The sequence below is a fragment of the Astatotilapia calliptera genome, chromosome 13 (genome assembly GCF_900246225.1).
Source record: "Astatotilapia calliptera chromosome 13, fAstCal1.2, whole genome shotgun sequence".
Taxonomy (NCBI): domain Eukaryota; kingdom Metazoa; phylum Chordata; class Actinopteri; order Cichliformes; family Cichlidae; genus Astatotilapia; species Astatotilapia calliptera.
The window spans coordinates 8,919,427-8,946,285 of NC_039314.1; the positions used below are offsets into that span (position 1 = coordinate 8,919,427).

At 41.7% G+C, this 26,859-nt stretch overlaps 2 protein-coding genes across 6 annotated transcripts in view; one reads left to right on the top strand and one right to left on the bottom strand.

Moving 5' to 3' along the window:
- LOC113034784 (striatin) overlaps nucleotides 1–1,776 on the top strand; it is a 28,017-nt gene extending 26,241 nt beyond the window's left edge. For both annotated transcript variants that reach the window (XM_026189809.1, XM_026189810.1), the window contains one exon: nucleotides 210–1,776. In XM_026189809.1, the coding sequence (XP_026045594.1) occupies nucleotides 210–379 (170 nt within the window). In that variant the 3' untranslated portion in view covers nucleotides 380–1,776. The remainder of the gene's footprint in view (nucleotides 1–209) is intronic.
- Nucleotides 1,777–3,574: 1,798 nt separating this feature from the next.
- vit (vitrin) lies at nucleotides 3,575–25,769 on the bottom strand. Of its 4 annotated transcripts, XM_026190550.1 has the most exons (23): nucleotides 25,553–25,769; nucleotides 20,460–20,540; nucleotides 20,185–20,250; nucleotides 19,633–19,789; nucleotides 19,415–19,548; nucleotides 19,261–19,338; nucleotides 17,410–17,586; nucleotides 16,864–16,908; nucleotides 16,460–16,498; nucleotides 16,318–16,368; nucleotides 15,445–15,507; nucleotides 14,863–14,925; nucleotides 12,789–12,863; nucleotides 11,264–11,329; nucleotides 10,768–10,830; nucleotides 10,224–10,277; nucleotides 9,190–9,237; nucleotides 8,672–8,737; nucleotides 7,005–7,152; nucleotides 6,820–6,923; nucleotides 5,832–6,058; nucleotides 5,227–5,740; nucleotides 3,575–5,063 (listed from the first exon to the last, which is right to left on the bottom strand). In XM_026190550.1, the coding sequence occupies exons 2-23, from the start codon at nucleotides 20,491–20,493 to the stop codon at nucleotides 4,885–4,887; spliced, it is 2,451 nt and encodes an 816-aa protein (XP_026046335.1). In that variant the 5' UTR covers nucleotides 20,494–20,540; nucleotides 25,553–25,769; the 3' UTR covers nucleotides 3,575–4,884. The 4 variants fall into 4 exon arrangements, with proteins under 4 accessions (XP_026046335.1, XP_026046336.1, XP_026046337.1 ...); XM_026190551.1 differs by lacking the exon at nucleotides 10,768–10,830; XM_026190552.1 differs by lacking the exons at nucleotides 16,318–16,368; nucleotides 16,460–16,498; nucleotides 16,864–16,908.
- Between the last annotated feature and the right edge of the window lie 1,090 nt (nucleotides 25,770–26,859).

Below are 26,859 nucleotides of genomic sequence, written 5' to 3' on the forward strand. Positions count from 1 at the left end.
CATACGTACCTGGGCCCGCCTACTACGCTTGCAAAGGTAAAATGATTGGCTAGAATCCAAAGTGTATGACATCTCAGTAGGTCTGGTTACTACAGTTACTACTGTGCCATAATGGCACCAGATACTGGTACCCATCCCTATTCATAAAGCTGTTCATACTCGCGCAAATTTACTTCTGCAACTCTTCTCACTCGTCATCTTCTCCACAGGTCACGACTGCTCTATCCGTCTGTGGAACCTGGAGAGTAAAACCTGCATCCAGGAGTTCACGGCTCACAGAAAGAAGTTTGAGGAATCGATCCACGATGTGGCGTTCCATCCGTCAAAATGCTACATTGCTAGTGCTGGAGCAGACGCTCTCGCCAAGGTGTTTGTATGACGCGGAGCTGCGTCTCCCCCCACAGCCCCGCTCTCTGACTCATCTTCCCGTGATCAGGGACCAATGGCGACACAGCAGAGGAAGGACCTTCAGGCAGGGATCCAATCCCACCTCACCCAGCCCACTGGTCTCCTGTCGGACTTGCAGACTATGTAGCCACTAGCAGGGCTGTGACTGTCCATAGAAAGGGTCAGCAGGGAGGCCAGTCGGGAGGGGAACTGCCCTTCTGGTCCCCCATCTACCATCCAGGCAGGCCTGGGTGTGACCGGCCACAGCGCCCCTGCATACAGACTCAAATTTAACCTCGAAAGCTCAGAGGCTCAGGACAAGTGTTAGAGCGTGAAGTGGAGAAATGAAGTCTCAAGCCCCGTCTTCTTCTTCTGCCCGTGTGGTTTCACGCTCACCTCGGATCCCTCAGGCCCTCGACCTTCCCTCTGAGACAAAACCAGGTCCGGGCCCTTTACTCCAAGTCAGGTTTTGTTGTTGTGTTCCAGAAACGTGGGGTACCGAAGGTCCGCTGGAGCTGTCACGGAAGCCTCTCACTTCCTCTTTGTCTGCTTCCCAGACTGACTCTGCTTGCTGGCCTGCCTTTATTTTCCTTTTTAAAAACACGTATTGACAAATGTGCCTTTGCTTTAAAAAGGTCTTGAAAACGTTATTTTAACAAGCTTGTTTTCGGGGAACAGGGAGGGAGGGGGGTGGCGGCGAATCGGAGCTGGTTGTCACAAAGTTGTTGATTTTAACATTGGATGTAAAATTACAAATGCTTATAATAAACAAAATATATATTCAGTCTTAAAATTTACTGTGCAGCGTGAGTTTGAGTGCTCCTTTTTGATAAGTGTGGTTGGGGAATCAGTTTTGTGCATTTCAAAGCTGGTAGAGTGATAAAAACCATTAATTATATTGCCTGTTTGTTAGATTCAAGTAATTGTACACTTCAGAAGTAAGATTACCAACATATGTGTCCAAAGTAAACCATCTTGGTTATATAATTACAATTCAAACTTGGTTCTAGATGTCAACGTTAGGCATAATTAACTGATTTTTGGCCAGTTTGCTCATGTTTGAAGTGAATGGCTTGTACTGTATGTAATTTTCCCCAGTCGTGTGGACATGCTTAACTACAATGTGATGTATCATGTCCAGATATTTACAGTAGTCCAGTGTTTAGCAGGAAATTAGTGCAGTACTTTAGGACTATTTGAAATGAGTTGACCATCCGACACCAAGGGAAGAGAAATGTCCTGCAATTCCAGTTTACTGTAAACTGAGGAGGGTAATAAGAAAAGTTACGATGTTGTACGAGTAGAGTACAGCTTCAAATGAGCCATTTTCTCAGTCACTGGTTTGTATATGAAAGTATGTTCAAAATAAAACCTGCTGTAAAATGTTAATTTGGCTGAGGCTGGTCTTTTTGCAGACTTTTTTTCTCTCCCCCGAGCCATCCAAGACAGCTTCCATGGACCCACAGTTATCCTGTGGGCTTCAACTTGAGCCTCAGTTTTTACTTTGCCCACCCCTGGTATAGTATAATCTCAGTCCACGAGGGCCGGTGTCCCTGCAGGTTTTAGATCTCACCTTGGGTCAACACACCTGAATCACATGATTAGTTCGTTACCAGGCCTCTGGAGAACTTCAGGACATGTTGAGGAGCTAAATTAGCCATTTAAATCAGCTGTGTTGGTTTGAGGACACATCTAAAACCTGCAGGGACACCGGCCCTCGTGGACTGAGATTGCCCACCCCTGTACTATACGGTTTTATTTAAAGCAGGCTTGGATTTCTTTTGTACTGAAGGAAAAACCTACTCAAGCAGTTTAATGGCCTCACATTATATACCCAAGTATGCTAGAGTTTAGAGGAGCTCCTAATTGACTCTTTGACTACAAGGTGCTCTGGTCCTGTACCTGCAACAACCACAGTTCATCACCCCTCCACCGTGCTTGACACTTGGTGTGAAGTGCTGATTGAGATTTTTACCAACTGTGTTTTTTGGTTGACTCTGCAGAATTTTGAAAGGCCAAGCTGCCACATTCTTTTCAGAAGAGAAGAGGCTTGCTCCTGGCAACCCTTACAAACAACCAATACTTGCCCTGCTGTTTTCTAATCATACTGTCAGGAACGCTAACATTTAACATGCTAACTGAGGCCTGTAGAGCCTGACATAAAGCTTCTTTGGCAGTTTCTCTCTCTGACCCTGGGGTGAATTTGTTGAGACATCCAATTCTGGGAAGATTGACAGCTTTACACAACATGCCTCATTCACACCCACTCATGCGAACACTTTTTTTTTCCTTACACCTAAGTGTTTTCTATCTAGCAGTCACACACATTCACAGTATGATGAATGGATTGGAGAGCAATTTTGGATACTGTGGCATGCAAACGAGAGCACGCAGGGATCGAACCACCAAACTTCTAATTAGCAGATAACCTGCGCTGCTTCTTGAGCCACAGCCATCCCATGTTTTCGACTTGTGAATAGCTTTTCTTACTGTAGAATGATTAACTAGAAATTTCTTGGGAAAGGCCTATAATATATTCCCATCAATCTGGGATATATTAAATCCCAGGTTGGGCAACAATTGCTTCTTTAAACTAATTTCTGATGTCGTTCCTATTGTGGCACTGTGTGCACATCTGAATGCTCCAGACCAGCAAACTGCCCAAACCTCTGCTTTCACAGAGATGCTCACACTTGCTGATGACCGTTTGATTAGCAGCACCTACTTCTCCTTTTAATTCCTGTAGAAGGAGCAGGAGTGCACTTAATTTTTTTTCCAACAGTACGTCTGTATTTTGACAAAATAAATAATGGCATAGAATAATATGTCCTGTTTTGTAATTCATCTGAGGTTTATTTAAACAATTTTCAGATTTTCTGAGGATCAGATGACTTATTATGTCCGTGACAAAACCTCAGAGGTTCTTTTTCACTATGACTTCATGAGGTTTGTTTTCAATGAATAAAAACTGAAAAGTGAAGTTTTAACACACTGCAATAAAAAGGCACTTTAGGTTCTCTTCATTTTCTTTATTTTATTAAAAATTGCCCAAAAAATACCGATTAATTATCTGAACATTATTAGTGATAGGCTTCTTGAATATGCATATGTACAAACAGGGCATAAGAATGATAAAATCATAAATACTCTTCCAACAAAACTGCAATATTAGAAGCGAGCACTGTTAGAAAATAAAGATTAACATGAGTTGCTTTTATTCCTGATAAGAAGCAGATTTGGGATCTGCCGTCACTCTTTACAAAGATAAACAAGCTTACTTTTCACACAAGTCCACATCCGTGTTGTTGCTTTGCCTTTCACCTCCACTTTTTGGTTGCATGTAAAAATCATCTCAGCACCTTAGTCTCTTAGGAACCCAAACAATGTTCCTACGATCAAATCTCTCCTATTAGGAAGATTAAAATGCACCAACTCTAATACAGTATTTTCTCTTTACAGAGAATTGTAAAAAGCACCGCGCTATTAGGTTTATGAAGGTTTTTAAGCCATAAGAGGAAGTGCTAGGCATGCTTTAAATCTATATTTCTCTGCAAGCACCATACCCCAGAAAGACAGTCTTACAGTATGTTTATTTCCCACTAAGTCACCCTTCAAAAAGGCACTAAAAGTCACACAAAAAGCGCTACACTAATGTTAATGAATAATGTACTAATGCCCAGTTTTAAACATAACATTAGGCCTGACAAGCAGTGGAAATGGTCTTTTAATATCCTTTTATGCATTTTATAAGTTTGAGGTCACAATTTTAGATGATTAAATATTTACTTAACATGGAGAACTCGCTAATTGAAGCGTTTGTTGTGCAGCTTTTTTCTCGTTTGACAAAGGTTTCATGCTAAAGGAGATAAAGCGCCATCTAGGAGGAAATATCACAACCTGGAAACCCAAATGCTGGCTTGTTCTTTCCAGCTTGGCTCGCTGTCTGTGCTTGCCCACTTGCTACTTTTGCATGTAGTATGCATACAACTGGGGCGTCGCACTTCACATGTTTTCAACCGTCTTGCTGTACTTGCACGTAGATGGATTAAAATGTACCCTGAAGCCATGCTTGCTTGCAAACAGATTTCTTGCATACCAAGTATGAAAGATTAGGCGTTCTGTAAAGCATTAGTAAATTTTCTAGCATTAATAAGACAAGTAGCAACTTATAAAGCCTTTATAATGGGTGACTTACTGGTGCTATTCCAACTGTTAAAAACTTGTCTCCAGACAGAAAACAACTGGCACCACACCACAGCTGTGATGTCAGTTTGTCACACTGCGTGCCAATCCTTTAACATTAGCACCATCTGAGTATTTGGGATAAAAATTATTTTTCATGTATTTTTGCCCCCACCTACATTCAAACCCCTCCCTCTTCAAATATGGGGCACTGCAGCCAATCTAGCACTGCCATCTGGGCGACAGAGTAAATTTACCAGCAGTGCTCTGTTACTAAAGCCTCGGATCCGGACAGGCCTCTCGGCACGTACGTCCTCAGTTTCTGGGCTGAGAGTTGAACTCCTGGCAGATGTTGTGGATGATCTTGGGTACAAATTTGTAGAGGTTGTCAAACTCATCCACGAAGAAGGAGTGCTCCTTGTCGGGGTCTGTGGCGATGTACTCCAGCTCATCCTGGGCTGCCCAGGCGATGCCGATGGAGTAAGCAATCACACCTAGATGAGAAGGTAGAGCAGATTACACACACACTGTTTTTCACATCAGACAGTAATTGACACCAAACTGTCGACTGACACACAACAGAGAAAACAACTGTTTGCATCACTGATCCTTAACTTCAGCCTTATTTTTCAGATTCTGTTACAGATGATGTCTGACCTTGGCGATGGACCGCCAGTGCCGGGGCCCTGACATCATCATAAGAGCGTCCATCCGTGATGACAATCATGATCTTGCGTTTGTTGGGTTTGGATTTGCTGAAAAGCTGCTCTGCCGCGTAGGTGATGGCAGCACCGGTGCTGGTCCCGCCGCTCCAGTAGTTGATGCGCTTGATGGCGTTCAGCAGCTCGGCTTTGTTGTTGTACTGGCCGAAGGCAAACTCCAGCCTCTGCTCGTAGGTGTACTGCACAGCGCCGACCCGCGTGTCCGTGTCTGAGATCTCGAACTCCCGCGTGATGTTGGCCACAAACTGCAGCACCGTGCGGAAGTTGCCCGTCCCCACGCTGCTGGAGCCGTCTATGACAAAGGCGATGTCGTTGGCGTTGAGGCAGGTTTTGCTGCACACCAGGCGGTCTGTGTCGCACACTCTCTTCACCAGGGGTTGCACGGCTTTCCTCAGGGCAAACCAGCTGTTCACAGGAAGCGAGAAGAAACCGTTTGTCCGGCACACGGCCTGCGGGACAAAACAACACACCGTGCTTTAAACTGCTTTGATTTCTATCACGAAGCACAGGCACACTTCTGAGACGGCGTGTGTCACCTACCTTGTCAACAAAGTTGGCCTCGACAAGGTTCTGCTTCTCATTGTCGTCGGGACCCTCGATGGTGACGAAGAAGATGTTGATGCCGGACTCGCGTGCGAGTCGAGACGCCTCTTCCACCTTGTCTGTGGGCCAACCGTCCACTAGTATCACAGCCACGTTTGGAGCTCCTCCTCGGTTTCCATTGGCATCACTGAAGTAGTGCTTGTTGATGTAGTGGAGGGCTTTTCCTGTCAAGACACCAGGGGGCAACGGGGAGATTCTTAATGGTTTTATTGTATGCAAGTCTGGGACAGAAAGCTGAGGAGTATAAAAACAGTCATTTCATCACAAAGCTTAAACTCATCCTTTATGTGAATAATAGGCTAGAATATAAAATGACACAAAATTGACTTTTATACAGAAAATACTGAATGCCATATAAAAACTTTACATAGTAAAGTACATATATTTTGCTTCTCTATGGGATGCATAGCTCAAACTGTGCATAATCACAAAAATGTGGATACCTATCATTTAGTCTATTACAGTCTCGTCGGTGGTCTTAACAATGGCTCTGCTGAAGACTAGAAAGTTTTACAGCCACTCACACTGTTATATGATTAGAGAGCACTTCTGGGCAAACGCAAACAACACTATTTGGATCGGGATGCAAAATTTAGCAAGTCATAAAGGCACATGTGGCAGTGGATGCATGCTGACGCACCAACCAAAGCAGAAAAACCGCAAATGCTCTCTGAAAGCTGCCCCTTAACTGGGCTGCTAAAACCGAGCCCATTTTGGTCAGAGCAGAGGAAAAACACGGCCTACAGGATCAGGACTGTAATTTTGCTAACACTGTCTCGCAGCAAATTTAGATTTAATTCTATACTTGCATGTGAAAATGTGCCTGGCTAGTAAACCATGCGATAATTGCACCCCTTTCCCTTTCACACTTGTGTTTGTAGGCATGTGCTGTGTAGGCTGGCAGCTGACGCAGAGGGTCGCTTACCCACATTGGAGAGGCCTCCTTTCTGCACAATCTTATCTATGGCTGCTTTCAGCTCTCTGGAGCTGGAGTGAGTCTTCAGACTGATCTCTGTCACAGGGTCATCTCTTCGAGACAAGACAACCAGCAGTTTCACTATTTTTTGTCATCCAAAGTACAAGATAACACAAAAAGAACAAAGAGGTTACCCGTATTGGATGATGCCCATCATGGGGCCTGCCACACCCGCATTGATGGTCTGAGCCACCTCAGTTAGGAAGTCTTTCTGGATCTTAAAACGCCGCTTTCCAATGCTCCAGCTCCCATCCATCAGAAAGGCCAGATCCACCTTACAATCTGTTACACAAATTCATGTTATTAGATCCAAATATCATGAGGTAGCTACAACTATACACTCAGAACGGCCTTAATTCTTCATGACACAGATTCAAGAAGGAGCTAGAAATATTCCAGACATTTCGGTCCTTATTGACACGGCAGCATCACACAGTTGCTGCACATCCATGATGTGAATCTCCTGCACCAACACATCTCAAAGCTGCTTTATTGGATTGACATATGGTGACTGTGGAGGCCATTTGAGTACAGTGAACTCACTGTCATGTTCATGTTAGAGCTTTGTGACACTGTGTGTTATGTTGTGTGTTAGAGGATGAGTACACTGTGGTCATAAAAGGACAGACATGGTAAGCAACAACACTCGGGTAGACTGTTGTGTTTAAGTGATTGCTAGTTGGTACTAAGTGCCCCTCACCACCACCACCACTATTACACCACCAGCAGCCTGATCTTCTGACATGTAGCGGGATGGATCCATGCTTTCATATCCTGTATACCAAATACAGCTCTGCTATCTAAATGTCAGGAAGAAATCAGCAGTTTTCCCATCTTCTATTATCCAATTTTGGTGAGCTTGTGCAAATTATAGCCTCCGTTTTCTTGCTCTGAGCCTACAGGAGTGGCACCTGGTGTGGTCTTCTGCTGTTGTAGCCCATCTGCTTCAAGGTTTGAGTCTTTGTGCATTTAGGCTGCCTTCTTGTCAGTTCAAAGCAGTCTCGCCATTCTCTTCTGACCTCTGACATAAACAAGACATTTTCCCCCAGAGAACCACTGCTCACTCGATATTTTCTCTCTTTCGTACCATTCTCTGTAAACCTCAGAGAAGATTGTGTAGGAAAATCTCAGTAGATCATCTGAAACACTCAGACCAGCCCATCTGATGCCAAAATCCATGCAATGTTTAAAATCACTCTCTCCCATTCTGATGTTCGGTCTGATCAGTTTAGCAGGTGGTCTTGCCCTTATCTTCATGCCTAGATGCACTGAATTGCTGCTGTGTGATTGGCTGATTTAATCTTTATAGTAATGAGCAGCTAAGCAGGTGTTTCTATCGAAGCAGTGGATCAAGAGACTTTATGCAATGTTGAAAATAGATTATCAGCGCTCAGCTCAGCAGTTCTGTGCTGTGACTGGCTGCTTAGATCTTTGCATTAATATGCACTTGGACACGTGTACCTAACAAAGTGGCCACTTAGTTTATACAGAAAATGCAACTGAAAGTGTGGGCTGTATTTTCAACTATCTGCCCCAAAGGACACCCAAATTTAGCACCACAACTGTAATTGGCCAAATTAAACAAGCTCTGGATTTTATGGATAGGAGACTTCACAAATGTATAAAATTGATGCATTTACATGTATTTAAGTTGGGGTTAGAGTTTTATGGGGTTTTATGAGGAAAGATGTCTCTTTAACATGTGTGTTATCCCTCAATAATACAAACACACAGAGTGCATACAGTGAAAAACACAAACACTTCTCGCTACAGTTTCGTTGAAGCAGTATGGGGACCATACCTGGGTTTCCCTGTGACACAGGCTCAGGAGCTTTGCGGAGAGGTTCTTGCTCCCTCACACTGAAGCCTGGAAATCAAGAAACAAAGGGAACATTTTAGCTAATAAACAAATGTTCTATATTCTTTTATTCCAGGAAAGAAGAAATGTGACAAAAAAATAATTGAGTGCATAACTAAACCCGTCCTTTTTAGTCCAATAATATTTATAAGATCCAAGGCAATGCATTCATGCTTTGTAATGGAGTGAGAGCACATGTCTGCTTTTGTAGAATAAACCCGGTAGTTTGTTTGGTAAAAATTTCCAGCTGCCCATTTTCTGGAGTCGCCAAATGTTGGCCAGTATTTGTTGTGGCAAATATTGAGCCAAACAGCAACCGATTTTACCCTCAAACAACCACACCATTCGACTCCTTCAATTACAGGCTGAGCAGAAATCCAGATGCTCTTCCGTGGATGGCGTCACAGTGGTTTGTATTTACAGTGAGAACTCGGGATTTACTGGCAAAGCGACTGTTTTACCTAATTCATAAGGTGGCGCTTCTGGATTCCAGGCGTCCACCGGCTCCACTGCACAGATGACATCACACAAGCTCAGCGTTAGCGCGCTTTTATCGCAGAGCAGCAGGTAACAATTTCACAACACTCAACACAAATCCCATATAGAAAACAGCAGAAGTCAGAAACATCTTTTAACTTGAGCTAATGACATATCTTATGTATTTTTATTATTTAGTTTCAATATACAGCACTTTGTGTCACTTTCTGTTTTTTAAAGTAGGGCTGTTCGATATAACGATATATATCGGATGACGATATAAAAACGTCTATCGTTTCATTTTACGCTATCGTTTGTTTCGTGGTGTCGCAAAATAAACTGTTTACGGCAATATTTTTTCATTTGATGGTCACTGTAGTAGCTATATTAATTTCTTAAAGTTCTCTCTTTCTCTTATATTTAATATAACCACACTACAGACGGACAAGCGCCTGTTTGTGGTTAGCAACAAAGACGGTAACACAGTCGCGTGTCCGCTTGTTTATGTACCACGTAAACCTTTCACAATAAAGCTCAAGATCCTGTTGAGACTTTTCAAAATAAACTGAATTACGTGAAAGAGCAGACTATTTACGGATGAGAAGTAAAAAAGAGCCGTCAGGTGCTAAAAAATAAACCTTAGACTCAAACGTTAGAACAGGCTTTTCCCCGCAGCACCCTGTGTAATAAATACTCACAAAGAAAACGGCCGCCTTTACAACTTATGTCTAAAAATGTATCGTTTCATGCATCTGTTAAAACACTCGACTCCAGCTACATGACGCGCAGCTGGAAACACTTCACGCAAGTCGAGCTGCCCGAGATTCACAGAATTTACAGAAAATGTTACATTTTTGTGATTTATATCGTTATCGGACGATAGAATTCTTATATCGGGATATGAGATTTTGGTCATATCGCACAGCCCTATTTTAAAGTGTTTTTTTTTTAAAGATAGATGGATGGATACATGTCTTTCTGGATGCAAACAGCTGCAGTCATACTAACCCCTCCTCACCTTTAGTGTTGGCCGTATCCATTATTTTACGATCCGAGTCAGCAGGTCGCTGCACTGAAAGTAAATTGTCAGTGATGGTGAACCATGACACACAAGACAAAACCACACCATAGCATTACAGCCTGTCCTTACTGGCGCCATGTTTCATTTGGTTGGATGTGTGGTGCTATTTTTGTGGTACACCCTGAAAATGGCTAAGCCACTCGGTTTTCCAAACCATATCCCTCTGGATTCGGATGCTCGGCTGTGTCTTCAAACAGACGGAACCAGGGCAGTAATCTTTTTGCACGCCCTTTTGTGTTTTGTCACTGGGCCGTATTGTAAGTGTATTTTTAGTGTGAAAGAAAACAAATAAAATGTGTTCGTTCTTCAAAGCATTTCAATGAAAAGTTCAACATTTTTGTGAAATATGCTGCGCTCTGCATACAAAGCTACTTCCGTACATGTAAAAACAGCTTTTACATGATCCCAACCCACTCATTTAACAACATCAAACCGGAAGGCTTGTTAGTTCCCAAAAATGAAATAAAAGGAAAACACTTACGGTATTGTCCAAGGTTATAATACCAGCGCTCATATTCTGAGATATCAGGCCTGTAATCCCGAGCTAGAGGAGGATGTTTTGAGACCCGTTAGTATGGACAGAACTTCAGAGGGAGAAGCACACATTTTCATGGTTGTGATTGGTTGGTATGTTCTCCCCAACCGATCCCAGACCAGTGAAAACAATGGCTTTATGCAGAATTATCACCTCACATTATTTCGCTCTCACATGCACAATAAACCTGCCCTGCTCTCTTCTCTTTTGCACTTCAAAGAGTCTCCCATATGGCAGGCAGATGGCATGTAAACATAATGTCCCGAGAGACACATTGCATGTACTTACACATGGAGTCAATTTCAACACATACATGGTCAGCAGATACCAAACTGTATCAGTCACATGAGCATGCTGCGTTAGCACATGCAACACAAATGCATACAATGTGTAGTAGCCTGCAGTAAAGAGGCCAATAAAGACAGAAAGAAAGCCGACTTACCTGTAACCTCAGGTGTGCCGGTCTCACTCCAAGCGTATCCTGAGTCTGGAGCTGCATAACTTACATCTGAATGTACAGCAGAGAAGGTGGAGGCATGAGCAGAAAAAAGAGCTACATACAAGCTGCTCAGAATAATTATCTTCTCATTAGCTAATTAGAGTGAACATTTGCAGCCTTAATTCTACCCCATGTGGGCACCCCAGATCTGACAGTTAGTTGATCGAGGTCATTCAACTGAAACTCTGATGTGCAAGTTTCATTGAATGCAACTACATTGTATAAGTAAGAGAAGCATCAGGTGATGTAACAGCTTTACATAAGCTTCGACTGCATTTAAAAGAGCACAGAACACTGCTGGATGACAGTCTGCACCATGATGAGTAACAGCAACCTGTTCCTGCACCAACAGGTGCTCCTGGTAATGATACAAATGGCTTCTGCATGTAAAATTGTCTCAATAAATCAATAAAGGTGTGTTAATAGGGCATCTGCACTGAGTTATTGGTCATGACATTATTGCATAAAGCCATTTTACTCTTGCTTAATGTCAATGTTTCTGGAAAACTGATCTCTGGGCTCTATCAGGTTTTATCTTTATATCATACACTGTTTTTACTCATGATGAAATATTGCAGGTGGACCATCCCGTATACGGTCAGGTGACATTTATGGCACTGGAAAAATTTCCTCTATGCAGTAAATGTCCATATTATTACCATTATTATTATCACAACATATTTTAAAGTCCTGATCTGCTATAAAACAACCAGTGAGTAGATCTGTCAGATAAATGAAGCAGAGTAAAAAGTACATTTCCCTTTGTCATAGTAAAAGTGTCATAAAATGAATATACTCAAAGTAAAAGTGTCTTGGAATTAAGTAAAGTATGTTACTCTCCAACACATTTAATTGGTTTTTAAGTCTGAATAGAATTGTTTGTAGGTCCATGCAACATACAAGTAAACATGCTGTTCCCTGTATTCAGTGTACTCTTTAAGGTTAAAACTGTATTAGTTTTTAAGGAAAGGAAAAACTTGCCTACTTGAAAAACAATGGATGGCTAAACATATCTTTATGCATAAAATGTAACTCATGTTTAAGAAGTCAAAAAGGTAAATTTATAGGTGTGAGCCTATCTACATCAAATAATTAGTGACATTACTTGTAATAAAACTACGGATGATTTGATTTTCATTATTCTAACAGTATGATTTGGCAAAGTGAACCACCAGAAATATAACAGCTTTCATGTTTTTGCAGTTTTTCTATAAATCATCACCTCTAAAATCGTTTTAACCTAATGTGATCATTTTAAAAATTCATTATACGTAAAGGTTTTCATAGCAGCCAGTGGATTCATGTGCTTCATAGATTTTTCAGGTTTTATTAACATTTTTTTAAAGAGATCTTTAAAGGATGGAGTTGCTTGATTACTTTGAACACTAACCAGTGTTTAGTCAGTTTAGAAAATATTTATGATTTCCACATGTAGCCTGATCTATCTGTTTGCCTTTGTGCTTGGTACCTGCTGGTCGGCGAGCTCCAGGGAACCAATCGGGATGAGGAAAAGAGGGGAGTGGCCAATCCCTTCTGGGTAAAGCTGTACGGAGGGGTGAGAAGATTAGAAAGCTGCATTCAGGACAAGCATCGGGGAGGCGCATACTTGTGACTCCACAAACCACTTTATTTGTGGAGGCTGGACAAGATGTTTAGCCTTGAGTCAGACAGTAAACATGAAGGAGCCACTCAGACACAGACTGAGTGACCAAAGCCTGCTTTAGGAAAGTTTAGCAATTTTTCTTTCTTCCTTAAGGGAAAAGAGAAAAAGGAAGATAAAAAAATGTTTGGATCTTCTGCATTCACACAAGGTTTCTACTTAGAGAGCAGCTAACAACACTGATCAGGTTAACTAGCCTCATAAGGTTAATTGAAATAGGCTTCATTGCCAGAATCCCTTACAGAGGAGCAAAACCATAACAGTGCATTTCATCTGTTTATACTGACTGAGCCATGACAACACACTTCAGCTAACCCCTCTCTGTGGTGGATGGGCAGCTTACACAAACACACAGACTGGGCTTTGAGGTTCCCATCCAGTGGCAGCCAGTAAGCAGGGCCTTTGTTGACCAGGACGGGCTGGGAGAGCCCAGCATGCCGTCCAGTGAAGCGTGGGAGTATTATTCTAAAGTTGGTGTCAAACTAGGGTCAGTGTAGATAGTAGGACGCAGAGATTAGGCTAATCTGGTGCTGGTCAAAGGCCCAGCGCTATACAGCAGACAGCAGTGTTATTTTTTTCTAATGAAGCAGGTGCTTTATAAGGATTGAGTTTAACTCTCTAGATCATAGCCACCTCAGCGATCACCACGGGCAGACGGTCACCACGGGCCCGGGGGTCACTCAGTCTCACTTTGGGTATTGTATGGTATGCCTGAAGCATTACTAACATGTCTGCATGAGACTTGTTGGAAGAGGCCCATTGGACAGAATGGATCTTTGTGGGTGTGAAAGCCGACACATACAAGGCTCAGCTGGATCAAAACTTTTTCACTTGTGTGACCGATAAATTCAAACATCTGTTTGAAGCAGCGGGGTGGCAAAGCGACTGCGGAGAAAATCCTTCAGCTCATAAATCATAGTCCGAAATGTCAAAGTCAGCAAGCATCTACCTTTCAAGTGTGTCCTTGAGAAAGACAGTGAATCCCTGCCGTCTCCAGGGGGTCTGCTGTGAGGCCGATCCTCACCTCTGACCTCTTCCAGCTCAAAGAATTTCCCCTCAGGGATTCAATAAATTTAAAAATTGCATTATTCTCACCAAATGCCCAACTTAACACCTCTTTTCTGCATTGATCAACATCTCAGTGGGTTTAGGTTTGACCTCAGATCATCAAACCTTATGATCAGACATCATTTAAACTGGACTTTAGGAAAATGTGTATAATTTTAGGGATCCATGGTTTTGCATTCCTCGGAAGAAAAACAGAAGCACATTGCTCAGTGAGCCAAACCTCGCCTGGTTTGAATGGCAAAGAGCTTTCTATTCTTGACAAGCTACTCAGCGGACCCAGGTCCTGCAGTACTGTGGACTGGATCAGACGTCTCTCTGGGAGCAGCGCAAGGCCACTTGGTGCTACTGCTTTCATCTCTCCCTCCCTTTCTCAAAGTATTTACAAGGGAGGGGAAGACCCCAGACCAGATGGGATCTGTCATACATTGTTATTACTGTACTGACAGAGCACATTTCTCATCCTGGTCTTAGTTCAAACTGAAAGTTATTCTGGACTTTGTGGAAATATGGCATAAATATGGCATGGCAGTGATATTATATCATCTCTCACCTTTAAGGTATATAAACTTCATTCTTTACTGCTGGGTACGGTGAAAGTTGAGCATCTTTGATTTCCACACCTCTTTTAAAGAAAGCAGGCTCATGCATTGAACCATAGCGTCCCACAGACGGTAAACATTAGTGCTGCTTTATAAAACATTTCAAACAGGGTTTTACTTCCATAGTTCTTCCCCTGTTTGATCTGACCTGTATATGTACTACGTCAGTGCATGAGCACTTTGTGGACTACCACTCTGGATCTGGAGATACTTACCAGGGTTGGACTGGCTCATGGTTGGAGTTCGCTCAGGCTGGGCAGGCTGAACCCTGTTAAAACCTATTTGTAGCAATGAGAAACAGGCAGAACGAGAGAGAGAGGAAAAGGAAGGTGGAAAAGGGGAAAGAAGAGCGCTTCAGTTCTGGGGCTTCATCTACAAATACAGCCCAGCTGCTTTGCTTTGAGTGAAGCTGAAGCTTGCCCACAGCATGATATCGAAAACAATAAGATATATGCTGGGTGTAACTATTCCTCGTTTGCCTCTTTTCATGTTGGAAAATGAAAATATGAGTAAGAGGATGTGCCTGAGGGCAGAGAACAGCAGTTATGGTGAAAGGAATGTTAGCTGAGATGCTTGATAGAGCGGATTAGTGGTGACCCTGGGGTGAAGATCACAGGAGCTTATGAGTGTCAACACCAGGGTCAAACTTACACCATTCATACTTCTCCTGGATTCTTTTTCCAACAAAGACATCAGTAACCCCTGTTTCTCTTGACCCCAGCCCCACCAGCTCCATCAAGCCTACCTGTTTGTAGCTCTGTACATGTGTCTATGTGGGTGCTAATGACAAGGCTGACCTGCACCAACTGGTGAGGATGGCTGCCTCCGGACAGGCGACCCTGGCTCTTGTTTGTGTATACCTGAGACCACAATGAAGAAAGAAACATATAACAAGAAAGCATGAATATAATAAAATGACACCACATTTGTATGTTATTCATGATATGATAGGTTTGTAACGCATCCCCTCAGGGCATCTATCATCTTCGGAGTTACCTGGTTTTGGTTTGGTTTTATTAGTTTATCTTACTAATGTTAGTTTAGAAAAGAGGCCTGAATCTTATGCCCCACTCTGTGGTTGGTTCAGGGTCCCCCTTTTCCCTTTTCTGTGTAGTCCATCTTTGCAAATAATTTTATTTCCACTAGTGCTGTTAAAATGACGTTAATGCCATAACCGCATTAACGTGGCAAATCGCTAACGGAGATTTGCCGCGTTAATGCAGTTATGTCATTTTAACGAGATTAACGCTGACAGCACTAATTTCCACAAAACATTTGCTGACCTGCATCAGTCTTGTGCCATCTTATTCGGCAGGCTCCTCTGAGCCATCAGTTTACAGCTTGTAAAATATTTGGGGGCTCAGTCAGGATAGCCAGTGGATTTTGCCAATAAACACAAGGTGAAATTAATATGAAGCGAGTAAACATATTAAACAAGAGTCCTTTAAATCTACTAAATAGTTTCCAACACAATATACTTTGAATATAGTAGCAGTTCAAATAGTTCATTACTTGAACAGGACAGCAGAATCCGGTCTGGATGTTGTTAGAAAATTATTGAAAACATATGTGGAAACAGGAAACAGGAAAAAACAAAGTAAAGGAAGACAGAGGAAATGTGGATGTAGGTAGAATAAGATAGAAGACATCAAAATTAAAAATCTGTTTACCTGCACTGGCACGTTGTGGAACTCTATGTGAATAGGAACCTCCTCTGAATACTTTGAAGAAATGCCATGGTTTAGTTACATTTGAATTGCTTGCTTGAAAGACTTTCCATGAGCTGCACACTGAGTGAGAGTGTTCACATACCTTGGCTGGGACTCTTTCTTTGACCACTCTGTGACTGTCCTAACACAATATGACACAATGTGGGCAAATTTAGACATAAATCTATGTTTACATGTAAGTTACCAAAAAGATTAGTGAACTGTTTATTATTTTGAATGGACTATAACCCAGTAGCCCCAGTCATAACATTCCTGTTTTAAGTTTTCTACTTAAAACAAGTTAGCTGATCTGAACTTCACTACACAAGTTTGCCACTGACAGTGACAAACTTGGTTTGAATGCATGACCACTGATGGCTTCAAGAGACAATATTTATGTGAATATTTATTCCTGCGTACCTTAAAGCAGCTTTAAGCAACACCACCAGAAACCCTCACACCACAAAGACAAATATTGTCAGTCCCTCTTTGCTTCCTTTTACTTACTTGAATTTGAAGCTGCCGCATGGGCAAGGTATGGGTGAATGCTGCCTGGATGGAAGAAAGACAAATGGAGTGCCGATATGGAGTGAAGAGAGATAATGTTACAGAAAATGAAAGGGAGAGAAATAGCTGGAAGGTTGTCTGGCACATAGCCCATGTAATTTGCACACATACCTTATGATACTGTAGCATTGTCTACTCACTATCGCTGTATTTCTATCCAAAACGGGGCAGATGACTCAGTGATTACTGTCTGATAATCTTTTCATTTAATGAGAGTGATGAAAGGTCTGCTGATCATATATGCTGTTAGTAACTGAACAGCATCATATTAACTTCATCGCAGAGCAGATATAATTTGTCTTAATTGCAGTTGTCGCTTGCAATTACCATCTGCAATCATCCAACTTTATTAGTCAGCTGCACACTAATGAATGCTTGTTCTGGTATTTGTAGTTACTGCTAATGTTATTAGTTAATGTCAACTTGGCAGCGCACAAACGATTTCACTCTTGGTACAGAAGTCATTTAAGTGTTTGCTTCATTCACCTGCTTCCCTCACTTTATGTACAACGGGTCGAGCCTTGGTAGTAGGGGGTGGAGGTGTAGTGGTGGAAGCAGTGGTGGGAGTCGGTGTGGTGGTAGTGGTCGTGGTTGGTTCAGGAGTTGTTGTGGTGGGTTCAGGTGCTGTTGATGTTGGAGGAAGCATCGTGGTCTCCTTTTGATCTGAAAGAAAACAGACAAAGGCAGTGGTGCACGATGAAGATGGATAGAGAGGAAGAAGGTCTACAGTAACTTCTGTGTTGTAATGCATTCTTAACATTCTTCACCAGCCTGCAGCACTCAGCCTGAGCAAAGCTCATCATGCCAAAGTCAAGCGCCGGGATGTCTATCTACTAACCTTTTGTCCCCAGAAAGCATTGATCTGGTGCCAACAGATGCTTTGATACCAGGGTTAACACTGAGCAAGACTTGGTTGGAAAGCAAAAGTTCTACATGCTTTATTTTAATATCATTTTGGTAGTTAAATAGTATTTAAATGTAAACACAATTACCAGATAATTTATGCTATGCACCACTATTAGATAACAATAAAGATGAAAATATCTATCTTTAGAAATTTAGTACCTTCACTGCTTGTTTGAGAATCTTTTAAGTTCTCATGTTAAATTGTTCTGACCAGCCATCTATCGCACATGGTGATACACTATATTGCCAGAAGTATTAACTGACCCATCCAAATCATTGAACTCAGGCATTTCAATCACCTCAATGGCTACAGGTATATAAAATCCAGCACCTAAGTATGCAGACTTGTTCTACAAACATTTGTAAAAGAACAGGTCGCTCTCAGGAGCTCAATGACTCGAGCATGGTCCTGTGATAGGATCACACCTGTGCAACAAGTCCACTCATGAACTAAATATTTCACAGTCAGCTGTTAGTAGAATTATAACAAAGTAGAGGTGATTGGAAATTACAGCAACTGAGCCAAGCAGTAGTAGGCCGTGTAGCATCACAGAGCGGAGTCAATGGATGCTGAGGCGTATAGCGCGCAGAGGCCGCCAACTTTCTGCAGAGTCAGTTGTTACAGACCTCCAAACGTCACGTGGCCTTCAGATTAGCTCAAGAACAGTTTGTAGAGAGCCTTATATAATTGGTTTCCATGGCCAAGCAGCTGCATCCAAGTCTTCTATCACCATGTACAATGCAAAGCGTTGGTGAAAAGCATCCTGCCACTGTCAGCGGAGTTGTGCTCTCTGGAGTGACGAGTCACGCTTCTCCATGTGGCAATCCAATGGATGAGTCTGGGTTAGGCCAAGTGTAAAGTTTGGTGGGGGGGAATTTTGGTGTGGGGTTGTTTTTCAGGAGTTGGACTCGACCCCCTTAGTTCCAGTGACAGGAACTCTTAGTAGAACTTGACTGGCCTGCACAGAGTCCTGAAAACCTTTGGGATGAATTAGAGCGAAGACTGTGAGCCACACCTTCTCCTCACCATCAGTGTCTAACCTTAAAGATGAGCTTCTGGAAGAATGTTCAAAAACTCCCGTAAACACACTCCTAAACCTTATGGAAAGCCTTCCCAGAAAGCTTGAAGCTGTTATAGCTGCAAAGGGTAGACTGACATCATACTAAACCCTATGAATTAAGAATGGGGTGTCACTCAAGTTCATATGTGTGTGAAGGCAGACAAGTGAATACTTTTGGTAATATAGTGTATGAACCTTTGAAGTTTACCCAAAAAACATTTAAGTTTCCTTAATAAAATTATCAGAAAAAAATGCATGGTACCAATCCTTTTTTTCTGGTACTCTATATCTGAAACTCTCTCAGCTCATGCACTGAAAACATGAATTCACATAAAAACTTGCTATGAGGGTAAAAATAACCTCCTCTCACTTGTTTTCACATAGGTCGGTCTTGAAGGGACGTAATCCAGAGTAGATGGGTAGATGACTCCCTTCTTAGGCTTGCCCACTGAAACACAACAAAGTTGGCATTTAGCTGGAGAGTGACTTCTAAAGAACTGTATTTAACCTTGTTGACTTTATACCCGAGACAACGAATGATTCCCTCCATTTAGGCAGAGACAGAGAGCGCACGCCGTTGGAGTTGCTGCCTTTGTAGACATTCTGTCCAGCCATCTTCCTCACTATCACCTTTCCTCCTGAGTTGGTGATTACGCCACTGTGGAAACCAATTTTTTACTGTTAAATGATAGTTTTGATTTCACCCATTCATTTTTTTTAGAGTCATCACTCCAATGCTAACCTGTGGATGGCTGCATTGCAGATGCTGGAGATGGAGGCAAACACTCCTGTCCCATAGACTTGCTGTCTGGTTTCCCTACAGCGTGGGGGACATTTTACTATGAACTCTGGGAGATTGACCTTTCCTGCTCTGACATCGCACTCTACAGCTGGAATCACTGTCAATGAAAGAAGAAAAGGAAGACAGGATCATAATGTTTTTAGATTTCATTTCCAGACAGTTTTGCTTCTTTCATAACATTTACTTACATTTTATTGATTTATCAAGAATAAAATTGTCCCTTGAAAGTATTTGTTGATTATACTTCAACATGTAATTCAGACCGTTAACATATATAGAGTAAGAAGCTGTAGAAACAAACGTTTGGCGTAAAAACCCACATTTTTAAGCCAACTTCAGCCCAATTTTAACCTCAGCTGCTATACACACAGCTTTTTGCCTGCAAACCAATGCAGTCATACAATATTCTTTAATATTATGGGTTTATTTTTGCTTGTTTAGTGACCCCTAACTGAAGCAGGACACTGAGGCTTGTTCGGCAACGATGCCTACCTTGCTTTGGTTTCTTATTCTTTGGTCCGTTAGGCTTGGCCCAGCATTGGTACGACAGGAGGAGCGCTGAGGGTGAGGCAGAGGGAGTTTCATGTAACAGCAGACAAATGATCATAATCATCAGTATGTTTACTGTACACACAAGACCTCAATGACAGAGGAGACTGCTGTTTGATGGTGTTAATGTGCAGAAAGCCTGATGGAGATATTATAGTAGTCAACCTTGATGTATTTGAAAACAGTATAGCCTGCAGACACAGAAATGGGTTGCTCACCAAGGCAGATGGCAGTGAGTGATGCTCTGATCATGATGGACAGTGATGTTTCAGCACGTTAGTCAGACGTTCTTGTATAACCTTTGCAAGGGCAGAAGGAGAAGAAGGAAGTCAAACTGAAACTTTACGTTTACCTGCTGAAAGCAACTTTGGACCTTTCACTCAACAGGCCTGAGAATGACAAATGCTGTGTCTGCTAAGAACAAAGCAGAGAAAATGCATGCTACTGAGGCACACCCTCTCAAACATTTTTGATAAACAGCAGGCCGATTATGGAGTGGCACTACACAAACAGCTGAGTATCTCATCTACTGCCTGTAAAGTCAAGGTGGCCAGATGAACATTGCACGGTCTCAGTCAACTCAGACACTTTACATTAGTTAAAGTCAGTATTTCTTTCTAGTTTCTCCAGTTGGAAAAGTCTCAAGATTTACAGCAAACATCTGCGCACAGTCAAAAAAAACTGCATGTAAAAGTCCGTGGAGGCAGACTCTATTAGAGAGCGCACACGGACATAATTTAATGCGATAGGAATGGGGGGATATGTTCAGTCAGATGGCTTTGTTTGACAGCCGCAACCACTGTTTACAGTAAGAAGAAAATTTCTTTCAGTGTCTGTCATTCTGTCCAAAGTAAAGACATAAGTTGAAGCCTGCGTTAACAAGATCAGATGAGGACCGCCAAGCAAGGTGATATTCTGCACTTTGCGTGTCAGCTGTAAAGTAAAGATCGCACTGGTGGTAACTACAACAACAAGGTCTAAAATAAAATGGACCACCACTGAGATTCTTTAGGATGCACAACATTCTAGTTCATGCAGTGTACAAGAGCTTTGGGACAGCACTACATACTGAAGTCTCCCTCTTAACAAAGGAATAATGTACCTCTTAACAGGGGTGGCACCATGTCTGACCTCTGAAAGCAGGGTCAAAACTATGTTATTTAAAGTGAAGTGCTGCATATTAGCAGAACTTTACTATTACATGAGAACGTGTTTAAAAATACACCTGACTCTGGTTGATGATTGCTACTACCTCAGGTCACGTACTGAGGTATCATTGACAACATGTCAAACTGTGGCCACACTGAGCACACAGGTTCACAGAGCATTTCTGAAAAGACCCTTTTTCAGTGGTGTCATTTTTCACATGAAATAGTGTGTAAACACGTGTGTTAGCCATGACATTTAATAATGAGCCTCTGTACCTGAATATAACAGAACCTTCTTTAATGTCATTAGGAACGCCTGTGTTTACCTATTCCACGTGAAAAATGGCTTCTGTGAGAAAGAAGACTTTGGCTTCGGTGGTATTCCTGTGAGTAGAGAACCGGGGAAATAAACTCTGGCTTTCTTCCTTTTCATGGTAATGGGCTTGTTTGATTAAAGATTTTTTTATAACCACATTTTAATTATTGCTACAAGATCAGTTTGATACATGGGAAAGTTATCTGCTATTAGAGGTTAGACATGAAAATTGATGAAGCCTGAACTAGCTACTGGTTAACGTAGCATAGCTTAACATGTGTGTGTGTTAACTCAGAACCACAGAACTTAGTCAGGCTGGTTTTTTAACTATCCTAAAGTGATAGCAAAGTTTCAGAGTCTTTAAACCTTATTTTCTTGTTATCACTGGACTTAATTTGGGTTTTGTTTAGCTAGCTAAGTCCATCTCTTTCTAGTGGTTATGCTAAGCTAACTGGTTGTTGACTCAAGCCTTATATTTACCAGCAAAAACCCACCCTATAGGCAGTTTTTGCCAGCCCTGGGGTGGTTTTTCAAATTCTTCATTCCTTCTTTAGTATAACTTGAACAAAATTCTGCCACAGATACAAATTTTGGTGATCTTTAGGTTATGTATGTTTAATGTGCCATGTGAAACAAATACAAACAGAGAACACAATTTTACACTCACAGGGGGATGAATACAAAAATCAAAAGTATTGGGATTTATACAAAATGTTTTTTAAAAACATAAATTATTAAAGATTGCTATATGTGTGACAATGTTTGTGCAAAGCTTTGTTGAGGCTGGCCCACCTCTTAAGGATTAAATAGGATACATACAGACTTATATGCCCATATATGCTCTGATCATAAAAGTAAGATAATTATATCGGCATAGAAAGCTTTCAGTCATATGACATGCGATTTCAACTTCATATCAAAAAAGACAAAGTGTGAATATAAGGCTTTCCCCCCCTTTTTCCAGAGACAAAAACAGCAAGAATAAGAGATAGCTTATACTCAAAATAAGCAGAATATAATATGTTTGATCATCTAATTATGCAGAAAACTGCTGTTACTAAATTATATGAATATACAGGCAACCTGCCCTTACCCATTTCCCTTCCAGCTTCAGTCCAAATTATTGTTGGATGTTGACTATGCTGCAGTAAAGTGATATCAATGTTTTAATCTCAGTCCTACAAAAAGAGAAAACATTTTCCCAGAATGCTAAAATATTTCTTACAGACTCAAGAGTGAATTATCAACTGCTTCAGCACCATCCTATGCTGCATTTCCATCACATGTTTAAAGAAAGATGTGCTTGTCAGGCAAACTTAGGTATGCTGTGTAAATATCCTTGTAACAGTCTTGGAGTACTAAGATACCGCAAGCCATTCTCTTCCATAGCTCTCTATTAACTCTCTACAAAGGTTGCGGCACAAAACAGTGTAGCTTGTTGAATAAAAACTAAGATCACCAAATCTTTCCTTAGTGCATTCATGAGCACTGACATGGTTTTTCCACAGTGCTGTGCTTTGACAGGTAGGCAGATCACTGATGCACAGTTGGGACTACAATTTTTCCTCCCGAGTGAAGAAAAACGAAGCTGGAAACAAGCTGGGACAGATATGTGCATCTACAGTGCAGGAGTCAGATCTGCAGTAAGAGGAGAGGTGAGTAAGTGCGCTTTCATAAATGAAGTGAACTGCTGATCAAACAGATCAGGTGTAAGGCAGCAATCTCCCAATTTTACAAATTTAGAGCGACAAATTAAAAAAACAATCAAACAAAGCAAAAACGTAATTTAGTGTCTATGCTTCACTGAGAAAAAGGATGACATCATAGTGGAAAAAATGAATGACAAACAAAAATGATGATAATTTGGAATTTGTGTTCTTAGTGTGAGCGTCTAAATGCCTCCTTTTCATGGCAATGAAATGGTGGGCAAATGATATCCTTTGACAAACACTTAGGGGAGTTTCCTGTACAGTAGATAGTGAATCCTCAGAGACTTGCAGAGACACAGTCTTGCATGCTGACATGCACATGCACACACACGCAAACACACTCTCTACTAAAGAAGCTAAAATAAACAAAGATTTGGGATAACTTATCACATGCTCAGATAGCTTTGGAGAATGCTTATTTAAGGACTTTCAGACATTTAGCATCGAGAGAAATCACAAACACATTGTCCTACATACTGCTGAAGTGCCCTATAGTTTGCGTTCGCCTAAACTTTAGATAAAACATGTGTAATTTAAATAGCCTAGCTTTGCCTCTGAGGTTGCATCAGCTATATTCTCGGTGTTCATTGGGATCTCCAGCATCTAATTTCAGCTGGGTGGGGATACAAATCAAACAAACCATTGACATGGTAACAAGTATGAAAAAAGCTACAGAAAGACCAAAGTGATTTTCACAGCCACTACAAAGGCTCTGTGCATGAGCCTTAGTCACTTTGTAGAAAGCAAAGCAGCTCAGACAGCTCACATAGTTTAAGGCATTAAAGTCCATTTCAACTAACACTGTCACTACAATGTGGATTACCTGCACCGAACAGTCTTCACCAAGATTACACAGTGCCGAGCTGTTTTGCACGAAACCAGCTAATCTGATGTTGCTAGTGAAATTAAAAAAAATTCAGCTGCTGTGAAAACTTTCACAATGCATAAAGCAGGAAAAAAAAATCACATTTTGCAGGAGCAGCACAGGTATACAGTGGATGTAATGTAAACAGTGGCTGTCTGTGGGTACTTCAAAGACCAGCACATAATAGGTTTTGGAAGCATAGGTACAGACCACAAATACTTATAACTGGTGCATCTGAGTCTTCAGAGTGCTTTTTTTGAACTGAAAGCACACAGTTGTTGTTTTTTTCCTCTAATGCAGCTTCTGCCAAGTAAAAGGTACTTCTGCATTTCAGCAGTGCCACATTTCTAGGCTGGAGTGACCTGTGCAAATGCAACAAGGGTACACACTAAAGGGGACTGAGGCTTATTTAAATATCACGACCAGCTGAGAACTTGCTTTCACCAAGTTCCTGGGTGATTGCATGCCCAGAGCGAGAAAGTATTTATACGCACACCCGTGCCAGGCAGTGTTAAATCCCACCCTTCACAGGTGTCAGAATTGTACTGTAAGCATGCTGGATGTGCCAAGTGTTGTAGTAACAAGCCAACTAAGGAACCATAAGAGAGAGATCAAAATCAGACACCAAGGAAAGCCAACATGTCTCTACAAGGTCATTTCTGTAGCCTTTTGGGCTGTGCTGCTGCTGCTGACTATTTGTTTATCCAGCACAGCACAGGCTGAATTACTTTAATTCTTGGCACTGGCTTCAGTGCAAGCCAGAGCCTGTTTATGTTCTGCTGCTGGACATACTGTATAGAGACCACCTGCCCTTAATCAGTATGTTTCAAACCAAACAGAACAGAAAGACACAACACATAAGAAGATAACGTACAAGAAAGTAATTCAATAGCTGAAAAATTCTTGCAGCTGCAATAATTTAAAGCTCTGGCAGAATGATTCCTTTCAGGATAAAAGCTTGGGTAACTTAGATCCTTGTGTTTTATTTTATTTAAAAATAAAAAATAAAGAACTTTAAAAAAATAATTTAAGCAGCACTAGGTTTATTCAAGCAACTTGTTAATGCAACTTTCTCATGAAATAACATGAAAATCAAAAATCGAATCAAATCAAATAACATGCGATGTTGATTTAAAATCCCCGACAGAAAAAAATAGGACTAAAACGCGTTGGAAGCCAATTACGCGCGTCGTTTAAATAATTCCTATGTGGAGCTGCTTGTTAGCTCTGCGTTCAAAATTCCCATCCTCGCTGAGTAATGATGTGTGCTTACCTGATTAGGTATAATAATCCTCCGAGGTTTAAAGGGGTGATTCCCAGCGCAGGTTTCCTGGATCCTTACTCTTTCATTGAAAAGCAGTTTAACGCGTGTGCGAGCGCTCTTCCACCTGGAGTTTTTCTCCTGCCTGAGCGCAGCGCTCATTAAAAGTGGAGAACGGGACGGGGGCGAAGTTTCTCCTATTTGCCCGTCCCACTTCAGGCTTGCAGCTCTTCACCCAAGCAGAAGAAGTAACCCGGGGCCATCGAGACAGCGCGCAGACAAGTGTTCTCTCTCTCTCTCTCTGAATCAAATGACGCACTGCCTTAGTAAGCCCACTGAGGGAAAAAACAAACTATGATTCTGACTATATGTTCTAAAACTCATTCATCCCGATTACCTGGCTGACAAATGAACCACCTAAGATGAGTGTGTCATCTCTCACCAGAGCAATCATTCCTCCACAAATAAACCGATCAACACCTGTTTGGGAAACACTTCAAAGTTAAATCCACTGTCACTTTGGGGGTTTGCGGCTTTTGACATGCAGTTGCGGTGTACCCTACAGCTCATGTACAAACACACACACACACACACACACACACTGACTGCAGACTACACAGACTTTTACTACAAGCACAGTAGGTATGGGTGGCTCTAATGAGCCCGAGGCCGTTTAGCTCTTAATGTCTGGTGTAAATGTCCTTCATGTCATTACCGTGCAGAAACAAAAAGTTGTCCTAAAAAACAAAAACAAAACACTCATCTTTTGATTAAGCTGATCTTTTAAGTTTTCCTTCTTTTCTGTCATGCATGTACTGTTACAGCGGTGAATGCTTATATTATATTCAGTATTATTTTTAAAAAAGTCAAGCGTTCTCAGACAGCTTTTTCTACATTTACTGTAGCTCCTACAGACCTCTGGCTGTGAGGACAGCAGCCTAATCCATCTGCCGTTCAAGCCTTTTGTTTGCCAGGGGCAGCAAATCAGAAGAAAGCTGGTTTAAGAGGAGAGTGGCCTTAAAGAAAGATGCACTAAATCAGCTTAGACAGTGGGTGATTCAGGGGCTGTAGCAAGGCTGAGGATGAGATAATAAAGCACGCAAAGCTACTCTAGAAGAGAATTTGGAGTTGGAAATGAGAAGGAATCGGCCCCTTTAAAATAAAACCATTTCCTTGTGAGTGATGCGTAAACACACTGAGAAATAAAACGCTGTTTCTCAACAGAGTGTGGACTGCAGGATATAAGGTAGATCTGAGGGTATGAATGCCCTCAGGGGACACGGGGGAAATAGTAGGATACTGTGCCATCACATTGCTTC

Coding starts and splice junctions, on each gene's coding strand:
- vit (XM_026190550.1), bottom strand. CDS start 20,493: ATGATCAGAGCATCACTCACTGCCATCTGCCTTG. Junction 11,330..12,788: donor TGGAGCTCGCCGACCAGCAG/GTACCAAGCACA, acceptor CTGTACATTCAG/ATGTAAGTTATGCAGCTCCA. Junction 10,831..11,263: donor CGGCACACCTGAGGTTACAG/GTAAGTCGGCTT, acceptor ATCCTCCTCTAG/CTCGGGATTACAGGCCTGAT.